Below are 12320 nucleotides of genomic sequence, written 5' to 3' on the forward strand. Positions count from 1 at the left end.
AGAGAGAGAGAGAGAGAGAGAGAGAGAGAGAGAGAGAGAGAGAGAGATATCGCGCGAGGCGTCTTTTGATTTATTGTACCGGCCCGGCTGCTTCTCCATCTTCGACCCCGGCTTGTCACACGGCGGCTATAATTGGGAGATGCTCATGACCCACCTAGCTCAGCAGCCCAGTCAGGGGGAGGAAGGGGGGGGGGGCATCCTTGGGAATTCTCCATCCCTCTCTATTTTCTCTCCCTCTTTCTTTCTTTCTTTCTCTTCCAGGGAAAGTAGGACACCCAGCAGCACCATTAATAGTTTTGCCCTTTATATCACAAAAAGAAAAAGTGGAGAACAAGCGAGAGAGAATGAAGGACATCGTCCTCACCGTGTCCACCGTATCTCTTCTTTGCCCGCAGGAGGCCTTGGCCAGCTTCGCCGAGTATGAGAGACTGATGAAGGGGCTGGGGTCGGGGGGCGGTGCCACGGACAACCCCTTCACTCAGGTCATGGGCCTGGTCACACAGATGTACAAGCAAACAGCCATCGCCAAGGTAATGGGGGGGGGACGACGACCAGGTGGTGCTTGAGTATTTCTTGTTTGAACCCCCGGCCTTTGTCATTATACAGTATTTCTCTGAATCCTGCTATCAAGTACTGTGGGTGGGGGGGAAAATCCTGACTCTTCCAGAGCTCCACAGCTGACAATAGTCCCCAATGCACATTTCCTTCTGTTTGAGTATTGTTGCTAAAAACTACAGTTCCCATTTGTTTTAGTGGAGTGTTGAAAGGAGGACTTGTTTCAAACAAGAAGGAACAATTTTAACCTGAAAACGGTCGTGAAAAAGACGTGATTTAAGTGAAGAAATAGCTCGACATTTTGGGGAAACGGCTCATTTGCTTTCTTGCAGAGAGTCGGATGAGAGGATCGACGCCACTCTCATAACTGCATGCTGAATACGAAGCTGCAGCCAGCAGCTGGCTAGCTTAGCTTAGCGTAAACAGACTGAAAACACGGCTAGCCTGGCTCCGTCCGAGGCTAACAAAATCCACCTACTGGCACCTCTGAGGCAACGAGGGCAGTATCAATCCTTCTGGTCCCATTATCGCCCAACAATTTATTAAAGTATTCCTTTTAATGTGATTTTTTTATTTTCTTTGCACAGCAGCAAGTCAAATGTTGGCTAATTTTGTTCCTAATTTCCCCAATAAGTTGAATTATTAATAAAACAAATTAATACCTTAAACAATGGTAATTATAATAATGATTCTAGAAATATAATAATACATATAATATATATATATATATATATATATATATATATATATATATATATATATTCAAAGTGGGGCATGTTTTCACACAAAGCTTCCCTGAAAATATCTCCTTTTTGAGCCGCATCTGGTAGGCAACCTATTAGAAAATGTGACACCCGACAAACAGAACAACCTCCTTTAACAGTTCATGTGTTTTAAGTAAAGCTACCTCCAGTTTTACATGAGCACACAAGGTGTGAGAAAACTGACGCCACACTTCATTAGCGCCACGTTGCCTCACGGATGGAAGTGTCCTGTGGCCGAGCACCCAAAGGTGTTGCACCTCTAGGGCTCCCAACAGTTAGAACTCCTCACCACATGCATCACATCATCCGCAACCGTTTGAATAGCCTCAAAATTGGCAAGAATGCCCCTTTTTCTTTTGTTCGGTTTGATGTTTCAGGAAGTGTTGAACTGATGGTGCGGCATCGTGTTCAGAGCGCTTGGCCGACCGCTCGGCGAGATCTCATGGGAAGGCATCGCCATGGTAACGGAGCCTAATGGTCGCCGGTGAAAGCACTTAGACAAAGTCGGGAGTTACAGCCAATGTATTATTTAGTTGCGTCCAGCCTGGCATGATTACACCTTATCTCAAAGTTACACACCGCACTGAAAATAGCATCCTCTGTGATGCTGTTGCCATGGCAACTCGGGCCGGCCTTCTCGGTTTGAAGCGACGGCTCTCTCTTTCTTTTAATGAGGGAGAAATAAGCGATGCGGGGGAAAGGTGGCTCGATGCACACAGAATGAGGAAGGTCGGGGTCAGAGCAACCGGTGGCGATGATCTTAACAAGCATTTACATTTCCTGCTCCTCAGTGGAAACATCTGTGAGACAGTTATGTAGTGTTTCAGTCTCCAGACTGAGACCGGTCCTCTCACATACGCGGTTGAGTAAACATTCCCACCAAACACGGCATCCCTCACCAATCATGTGACGCGTTCAAGAGCTGGCGTTCCTCTCAATTAGCCCGACGAGCCCCGAGGAGTCACAGCCCACCCGCACCCCCGCCCCCACCCGGAGGTCAAGGAAGACCGGAGATAACCTCCGAACGCAATCATCGACGTGCCGCTCACTCGGCCTGCCTCCGAGCTTGGATCTTTTTCTGTGCTCGGCGTTGTTTGCCGATTGGATTTCTGCTCAGTTTAGCCTAACACTGGACCTCCTTTCATTACAAAGCGCCCCCCCCTCCACCACCACCACCACCACCCACCTCAAAGCCGATACACCCGACCCAGTCTCATTTCCTCTCCTATTGGTTTTTTTAAGAGCCAGACACACTTTCTACTTCAGAAAACAAACAAAAAAACGCATTCTTTCTTCCTTTCTTTATTTTGTTGATCATCAGGAGGGGTGGAATGGTGCGATATGTTCACACATATCTGTCACTTTGACGGGCATCGTGGCCCCTGCCGGCCCGCCTGCCTGCCATTCCGCCTGGCGACGGAGCTGCCAAATGCCTTTGGGGTATTTTTATTGCTTAACCCGCCAAGCATCTGCTCCCAATTACCCAGAGAGAGGACAGCTCTGATGCCGGACTTTAAAGCGATCTCTAACGGGGCCGCTTCAGACAGCCGAGAAGTTTGTGCACTAATTAAACTCGGCGGAAGGAAGCCCGGCGAAGCCCGAGCCGTCGGTAATGAGGACACACACACACACACACACACACACACACACACACACACACACACCACCCCCCAGATAACAACTGGGTCGGCAGGACTGGCGATGAGATTCGTTATCGGGCGCGTCGGCTAATTATCAGTAGGGCTGAAGCAGAGGTTCTCCCACCAGAGCAGGTGTGATGGCAGCAGAGGTTGTCAGGTTGCAGGAGGTGTTGAGATTCACACCGCGGAGACGGGGCCCTCTTGTTTGACTGGAATCAGAAGTCAGTATTTCTCACTAGTCGCTGCTATTCTTGGCCGCTTTTTTATGCCCCTCCGAGGCTCCGAGACGAGGCCCCGGACGCTCAATGACACGCTCGCTCAGCACATCCACTCCGAGCTTTGCAGGAAGTAGCGAGGACAGGCCACACAGCCGTCACGGTGCGATCGCTCGGGCAGCGGCAAGCGGTGAAATTATAGATACGGATACCTGCAGGGCACAGTTAACTCTCTGGCACTTCTGCAGCTTCATTTTTCAAGATCGTTAGCTTCACGCTGTCAATCAGGGCCGCAAGATCCTGTTGAATTCGCACTATGATAATTTTTTTTTTTTAGCAGTGTTAGCATTTGACTTCATAAATAAATCAAGACTAACGGGTCGAAAAATACCAGGCGTTAATAAAAACGGGGTCACATAAAATTAGAACCAAGCAACTCCAGAGTGAAGTTGGTGAACTTTGACACACAGCCAGATGAAAATATACTTTCGAGGGGTGTTTGCAAGGCAAAAATCTGAAAATGTTCTGAATATCTGACAATAAATCAAATTTCATGACATTTGAAAAAAAAAAAAAAAACTTTGTCTTTATTAAGTTGTTGGTAAATTCTGAGATTCATCGTGTTGTCCGTGGAACAAAAGGTGATTTCTTCTTGTGTCTGGAGAAAAGCGCACTCACAAATCATATCTCTCCAAGTTGCGAGTTATTGATTTGCTCTCACTCTCTGAGCTGACAAATGTGCCCCCCCACCTGTCACCTCCACGAGCTTGCTGCTTTTAAAGTCCGGACCCCCGGCATTCAATAGAGAATCGATCACGCGGAGAGGAATGCCGCGGTGATTGATTGACTTCTTCACTGATCCGGCCGATTCCTCCGTGCCGTGCAGTCGACCAGTGTGGTGATGGATTCAGCAGCTCTCTTTCATCTGTGTCTATTTCTGTATCTGTGTGTGTGTGTGTGTGTGTGTGTGTGTGTGTGTGTGTGTGTGTGTGTGTGCGTGGGGTCAGGCGGGAGCTGTGAAGGACTACATTAAGATGATGCTGGAGGCGGAGCAGCTGAAGTTCCTGGTGTTCGCCCACCACCTCACCATGCTGCAGGCCTGCACCGAGGCCGCCGTTGAGGCCAAGGTAACCTCAGGCACTCCGCAGGCAACTGGAGCGGGTCGAAAGCAACTACATGCAGCAACACACACACACAAACACACACACATGACACTTGACATGTTACCCCGAAACGACTCCGATCCGGATAGGTGATGCTGTCACGTCTTTGTGAGGAGTCTCGTCCCCTCTGCTGATTACAGGGACACACTTATTTATTAATGGATGTATTTATATGCGTGGTGCATTGATTTCTCGGGTTGTTTGTGCTGTATTTTCCTGAGACACAATTAGCCCTTATTCCACCGTATTATTTTTTAGTACTAATAATAATAATGGCAACTTTATTTATACACCACCTTTAAAAAACTGAGTTTACAAAGTGCTTTGACGGACAAAGCAAAGCAAAAGCGTGGCGTTATAACAACAGAAAGCCCGTCGGTGAGGTCCAACTAAAGCAAGACACACATGAAACAGTAAAACCAATGTATCGCATTGATGAAAGAAGATAATACATTTTTTACAGAAACATTTTAAAAGACGCACTAGACTGCCCTCTGGGCCACCGCCATTCGACAAACATCGCTACGCACAACAGATCTTGCACAATGAGACGACAGTTCACAGTACGATGGACAGTGCTAGTCCCGACCGAGGCTAATGAACGGATGACTCAGCAAAAAGCCATCGCTTAGCTGCTCACACCACTACCGACTAAATCTCTAAAACCCGCATTCTTTCCCTTTGTTTGCCGTGAAGTGCTTTGTGTTGGGAGTGAATCGGCTAATCGCATGCCATTTTGGATGATGGCTTTTGCATGTACGGTGGCCGCGAGTGGTCAAACGATTTTGATGGATGCAAAAAAAAACAACCTGTGCACTGAAAACACACACAAAAAAAGCTTATATAAAAAAAATGTAGTGGTTTAAAAAAAGTAATTTGTGTTATTCTTGCCCGATCAATACGGTTATTCCATCTTGGCACAAATTTCCGTCAGTTTCTTTTCCAGCTGCAGGGAACCTGTACTGCCCATTACCGGTAAACCTGTAATCACTAAATGTGCAGTATTCATATTTCAGCCCTCCTCCCTGGCTAACCAGAGGTAATTGGCCCCATACTTTAGGTTTTATTCTTTCATCCGTCGCCCCGCTGCGTTTATAAGTCAAATCCTCGCCGCATCTGTGATTAACATAGACGGAGTGCTGAGCGCTAAGCTCACAAGGCGGCCTTGTGCATCAGCGAGGGATGTGCAGCAGGTGTTGGCAGTCAGGAGTTGTTTGCGTCCAACACTTGATATGCTAAATTCAGGTGTGTAGTGCAATTGCGGTGCAATATGTAGATAATTAGTTCTATTTTGAAACACAACATGCGTTTAGTATCAAGCACCTCTTGAGCAGTCAATCAATCTTCATCTAAGATTAATTATTTTTCCTCATTCTTAAAGAAAGTATTTATTTATTTTTTCTCTCTCAGAAAGTAAACTTCCACAACTGATCTCTCAAGACGCATTTCTCAAGTCAACCTGTGAAAGATTACGTGTGTGTGTGACAGTGACGGTGGTCGGAGAGGCGTCGTTGAACTGTAATGCAGCGGTGCGACGTGTCATCGCACATCCATATGCGAGGCGCTCTCTCGCCGCCGTGTTCGCACTCGGCAATTAACAGGGACGGGCTAAAAAAAGCAAACGACAGGCGGCACGCTGCGTTCAGGAGCGTGACGTTATGCTTTTTTAAGCTCCGCACCTCTCCCCCCCTTCTCGCCCGTTGCCAACTGGTCAGCGTTTTGTTTTTTTTAATGAAGTTGGGAATGTTTTCAGTGTGATGAAACAGCAGGTTTGATTTCAGAGTGTTATTTATTTGTTGTTCTAACCTGCTGGGATGCTTAGTTCTCCGCGAGCACATTTATTTTCAACCTTCTTTTATTTTTCTAGGAAAACTCAAACGAGACCTCTGTGTTCTCTCATCTTCATATTCATGCAGGCACAGTAGCATTGCACAGTGCCGCTGAGCCGAATCAAAAGAGTGCATTAGGAGCTCAGCGACTTGAACATCAAGTTCAGGTTCAACGGACGCTCTCTCTTTGTCTGCCTAAAAACATGTTCACAAAATGTTCTGTTATCACCGTCGCTCTCGTTTTCTTTCAAAGCAGCAATTTCTTTTTTTCCCTGCAGCTCCTCTGGTCACGTTTTCCGCCGGCTAGTACATCCGTCATTGAAATACCATCAATATAGAATATGGAATGCAGGTTAATGAAAAAAACAGCCCCCGTGCCTTTTAATGTTCCAGCACAAATCTGCATTGGCTTTGTTAAATGCTGCCCCTTCGCAAACCGTGTGAACCTTTAGTCAATTCAAAGAAATGTGCAAACAAACGTAATCTGCAGATTTGCCGGTGCACTTCCAGACATCCGGCGCTTCTAGGCCATCGACTGTACAGTGGGAGTGGACGTCGTCGTCGTGACGTCACCCGTTGGTTCGCAGAATGCCATTAGGAAGCCTCGAGTTTGGCGATTTGGCCGTCGCCATCTTGAATTCTTGCAACCGGTGAACAGAAGTTACCAAACTTGGAATGCGGGGGAGTGAGGTAGAGACGGCATATACGGCTCTGGCAGCCTGTCAATCACAAGGTAGCCCCGCCCAAAAGCATCCCCTGCTTTATGGTCTGTTTGACTCTAAATGGACCATAATTTACTAAATGAGCATCATGCTGTATTGAAGAAGACTTGAAACTAGAGATTGAGACCATAAACTCATGTTTACAATGTTTACTGAGGTAATAAATCAAGAGAGAAGTAGAGTCATTTTCTCATAGACTTCTATACAACCAGAGGAGTCGCCCCTGATGGCCATGAGAGAGAATACAAGTTTTAAGACACTTCCGCACTGGCGTCAGCCGTCAGAACCGGAGGTTGCCGCCTGTACTAGGCTGGTGATGAATACCATATTTGACTTGGTTAGTCTGACCTTAAAAGTTTTAATTATGTTCAAATTGAAAATGAGACAATGTAACTTTTGAAAGGAGACATAACACAAATGAAAACATATATTAGTGCTGCTTTAAAGCACGTGTTCCATCAGCTGCGCACCTGGCAGCTGTCGCCGTCTGGTTTTTGCTCATCTATCACCCCTTTGGGAGTTGTTGTTGTTTTCCTCCAAAGAAGTAAACGTTGTGTCGCTGCAGGCCGGTTACATCCGCATCGACGGCAGCGTGCCGTCCTCCGAGCGAATCCAGCTGGTCCACAAGTTCCAGAGTGACCCGGAGACGCGGGTGGCCATCCTCAGCATCCAGGCAGCCGGTCAGGTAGTCACACACACGCGACTCATGACTCAACATTATTCCTTTTTATTTCAGTTGCCAAGAATCTGCTTTTCAAGTATTCACAAATGACTCTGGAATAGTCCTTAAAAAGATTGAATTTGATCATCAGAAACACTTATGAGCACTCGGATGAACTAGTGCTTTACATTTGGTAAAATAAATAGGCTTCGAGGTGCATGTTAGCAATAATGATGACTGCTCCCGGTTGCAGGGAATCCTAATCGAGGTTTGTGCAAGTAGAAATAAATGCCAAAAATATGTTGCGCTCTCGATAATAAACTTGACATTAATTATTCTGGATGAGCGAATGTGTGCACATATGTTACGCGTTCCAATCAAAGGAAGTAGGTGCTCGAAGCTCTCATACGGCAATTAGCTGCTAATATTCGAGTTATTAAAAAGAAAAAATGATTTCACCAAATTACATTTCATTGGATGTGGGCTGGAGTGCTCCATTTGAGGTGAATGAGGTATTTTTGTTCTAAGTGGGCTCTTATTAGCGTGTGTGTGTGTGTGTGTGTGTGTGTGTGTGTTCATCCGTCCGTCCTCTGCAGGGTTTGACCTTCACCGCAGCGAGCCACGTGGTGTTCGCCGAGCTGTACTGGAACCCCGGCCACATCAAGCAGGCGGAGGATCGGGCCCACCGCATCGGACAGACGGCCTCGGTCAACGTGCACTACCTCATCGCCAAGGGCACCTTCGACACCGTCATGTGGGCCATGCTCAACAGGAAGGTGCTGCGGGCGCCGTCGCGGGGGGGGATTTGGGCTCAGCCTTAGTTTCGTCACCACACATTCCACCGATGAAGCAATCCTTGATGTGAATGATAGATCGCTGGAAACTCTGCATTGTCTCACTAAACATAAAACTACTCAATCATCAATTTAAAGGGGTAGTGCAGATTTTTTTGAAGTGGCTTTGTATGTAATATCCATCCATAGTTGGTGTATTACTAAAAAATATCTATTGATCAATTGAAATGAACACTATGTTTGGCTATACGGCGGGGAACTGAAGCAATTATCTATGCGCTCTTCAAAGCCACGAGACTCCATTGACAAAACCTGTAATTTAACCTCACCTGCTGACCTACCGCTGCCTCCAACGGTTAGTATGTTTGTGTTATTGTGTGACTTTGGTGAATCCGGACTAACCAAAGTCACACAATAACATGCTAACCGATGGACACAGCAGCAGACCAGCGACTCCCGTGCTCTGCGTCGTTAAATTACTGTTATTGTCAAAGGAGTCTTGTGGCTTTGAAAAGAGAAAAGATGACGTCTTCAGGTTTAGTTATTAAAACCGCTTTTACTAAAGTTATAGTGTTCCTCGTGTTTATGATACTGCGCGTTACAGAATGCGTGATTAGCGAAAGGAAATGCTTTTAAAAAAGAGAAAGATGGAAGGAAAGAGCACTGAACGTCCCACGCGCCCACAGGAAACGGTGACCGGCAGCACCCTGAACGGCAGGAAGGGGTACCTGAAGGCCGACGAGGGCGACCGGGACAAGTGGGAGTTCCTCAACTTCGCCGATGCGTGGACGCCGAGCAACATGGTGCTGCCGGTGGAGGGGAACACGGCAGATGCCAAAGACGACGTGTTCTTCACTCATGTGAGTCAGCTTTTTTTTTTCCGGTATTCATATTTTCAGATGAATACCATATTATTTATTTTATTGAGTCTGTATGTTCAATATCTGTGGAAGCTTTCTTATGAGGAGGCAGAAAGTTTAATAATTTAGTTGCCGTTTGAGGAGAAAGACCTTGGTGAAAAGGAACACTGTCACTCATAACAAGCCATGCCTTCACTTCACAGATTGTGAATAATCGCACACTTACGAAATATTACAGTTTTGAAAACTTAAGACGCGGTGTGGAGCGGAGTGATCGCCGTCATATTTAGGAATCGCTGTCCAAGCGCTTCAAGGTTGTTTTTTAAATAGATGAAGTAGCGTGCAGTAATCAAGAAAGAACATGAGAGCTCGTCTAAATTTAAATAATAATGAATATGTCTGAGGTTTGGGAGAATTCAAGCCCATTACCTCAAACACTTTCTCTAGAACAAAATAAAAGTCCAATCACCACATCAATCAACACGTATTATATTTAACATGATCAACAAGTTTATCGCTGCCAGTCGGAGCAGTCACGAGTCTCAGGGACTGTCAGTGTGGCAGAAGATGCTCCATCTGTGCGTTTGTTTTTGCACTTTCTCTCATAGAAATGATCTCACTAATGTGCAGTGGATTTCAGAGGGAATTTGGCCTATTGAAACAGCTGTGCAAAACATGTGATCGATATTTCATCATCAGGCGTTTCTCATTATTATGTCCTGAGTAACCAAAGATGCGACTTAGCATCAGGAAATGTTGCTTTGTATTTTTATCAGAAGGGGAAATAAATGCCTTGTGACAAATGTCATTGTCTTTTTCTTTCTCTCAGTTTGAGAAAGAGAAGCAGCACGACATCCGTACCTTCTTCTCGCCTGGCGGCAGCAAGGAGAGGAAGAGAAAGAGAAGGGAAGATGAGGAAACCTCTCCCTCCGTCTCCTCAGAGAGTGGGACAAACTCTGAAAAGAGAGAGGACAAAGGAGAAGAGTCCTGGTCCCAGACCTCGCTCTCATCCGACCAGGACTTCTCCCCGCAGCAGAAGAGGCCCAGCCTGAGGGCGGAGCCCCGCCCTCCCGCTGAGAGGTGGAGCTGCGGGGCCTGCACCTACTCCAACAGCAGCCTGCTGCCGTACTGTGAGATGTGCGAGTTCCCGCACTCTCCCTCCGCCGGCGTCCGCTCAGGTAGGATTACCGCCCAATTATTAACAAACCCGATTCCATCAAGGACGGGGGAAAAAAACAACAACGACATTTCCATCATCTCTGCACCTGATGCTGAAATCCAGTCATCTCTGTATTTCCCTCCCTGTCAATATCAATCGCACCAGTCTGTTGACATAATACTTTTGAACAGCATTACAGATTTCACCAGATGGAGACGCGTGATAGCGAAAGATGGAGGCTGAAATAGCGCGCGCTCTCTCTCTCTCTCTCTCTCTCTCTCTCTCTCGCTCTCTCTCTCTCTCTCTCTCTCTCTGCAATGACAAGGACTCAGTGTAATTCTCACCTGTCAAGCTGAGGGAGAGGCAGAGAGAACAGACTCCTACTATTGCTGCAAACGTCTCGCACAAAGTTGGGAAAAGTTGAGCCGGCTGTAGCTGATATCTCTGACAGCCTATGATTGTATCCTGCAAAGGAGAGTGTGGGGGTGGGGGTGGGGGGTGTTCGTTCGTTATGACCTGGCGTGTCTGAGGTGCATCACATCGGCTCAGAGAAAGAAAAAAAAAAAAAAAAAAATCCAACAATGCAATGCCATTTCAGCAGCAGTGATATTCAAGCGGCGGTATTGATAGCGGAGCACCTGCGAGTTAAAGTCAGCCAAAACCTATAATTCCAAGCGCAATCGGATTCTGACACAGCCTCCCACTGAAAATCAAGTGGAGGAAGAAAAAAACGAAATTAAAAAAATCAAAACGCCAACAGTTGGCGAAGATGATTCATCCAACAAAACAGCCGTGACAGGCTGGGACGGTGTATACTGAGAGGAAATGAGGGGCTTTGTTTGACGCTCTTTGTTGGCTTCATAAATACACTACATACTGTCCATACATCACGTCTCATAACTTAAAGCATTTTGTTTGCACAAGTTTTATCTACCTGACTTAATTTATTTTTTTATTCTAATGCTGTAAGGACTGTTTTAGGTCGGGCTAGCTGCTTCCCCCCGTTTCCACTCTGTGTGCTAAACTAAGCTAATCAGCGTTGCTGGCAATGCAGACAGGAGAGCAGCGGCGATTTTCTCATCCAACTCTCAGCAAAAGAAACGGAACTATTCCTTTTTATAACGGTTAAACTAGTCCTAACAGTTAAAAGGGAACCGCAGAGCTGCTGAGGTAATTAACAATTGCACTGTAAATGGATTCAAGGAATGCAAAGATACGTGACTAAATCACCTCGGCCCACTTTACGCGGGTCTGCAGTGCTGCAGCCGCAAGGAACTGTGGGAAGGCGGCGTCTCCTTTCCTTTCATAAAGGATGGACCATTGTACCCTGTGCTAAAGGAGAAGAGGAAGGAAGCATTGACGCACCATGAAGGCCATTATTTTTCGCCATAAACACATGCACGGTACATACGCGTTCACAGTTATGACGTTCAATTTCTCACCAGTGTACTTTAATGACTCTCAAGTGTCATTATGCAAATCCAGGATCTATATTTAGTGTAAGTGTAGGGTAAATATTGGCTCCGCTGAGGGTTCGTTTACAGCTCAGTCCAGTGGAAGTGAGGATGGTGCACTCAACAGTTCAAACTAAGCAGCAACTCGGCCTCTGAGCGTCACCAGAAAACAAAAACACCCACGCGCTCGCCCACACGCACACACATTTTTTTAACAGAGTTCACCTCCCCCCCCATCCCCCCCATTTCATTCTCAGCAGATGCTCAATAACTATTCAGCAATCACGCTCTCTTCTTTGTCACAAGCGCCACTCTACATTCACAGCAGCGGGGGCCGTGTCAGCTCGCGAGACGGGGAATTTAACAACCTGCTAAATTTGTAAATGACAAGAGTGTGGCGAGAAGTAACAACGGTATTTATGGAGATATCTCTCAACTTGGCACCGCAGTACTCAGCGCGTGGCAATGTAAGAAAATAATCAGCTCCGGGGCGCAACATGAGAG

The 12320-nt window shown here is 46.5% G+C and overlaps 1 protein-coding gene across 4 annotated transcripts in view; it reads left to right on the forward strand.

The window, feature by feature from the left end:
* zranb3 (zinc finger, RAN-binding domain containing 3) overlaps positions 1-12320 on the forward strand; it is an 83448-nt gene that overhangs the window by 39274 nt on the left and 31854 nt on the right. For all 4 annotated transcript variants that reach the window (XM_031852119.1, XM_031852117.1, XM_031852120.1 and 1 more), the window contains exons 8-13: positions 396-530; positions 4182-4301; positions 7454-7573; positions 8146-8325; positions 9030-9203; positions 10033-10381. In XM_031852119.1, the coding sequence (XP_031707979.1) occupies positions 396-530; positions 4182-4301; positions 7454-7573; positions 8146-8325; positions 9030-9203; positions 10033-10381 (1078 nt within the window). The remainder of the gene's footprint in view (positions 1-395; positions 531-4181; positions 4302-7453; positions 7574-8145; positions 8326-9029; positions 9204-10032; positions 10382-12320) is intronic.

Source organism: Anarrhichthys ocellatus, unplaced genomic scaffold, assembly GCF_004355925.1.
Source record: "Anarrhichthys ocellatus isolate YVR2014 unplaced genomic scaffold, GSC_Weel_1.0 scaffold12, whole genome shotgun sequence".
In the NCBI taxonomy this organism is placed as follows: domain Eukaryota; kingdom Metazoa; phylum Chordata; class Actinopteri; order Perciformes; family Anarhichadidae; genus Anarrhichthys; species Anarrhichthys ocellatus.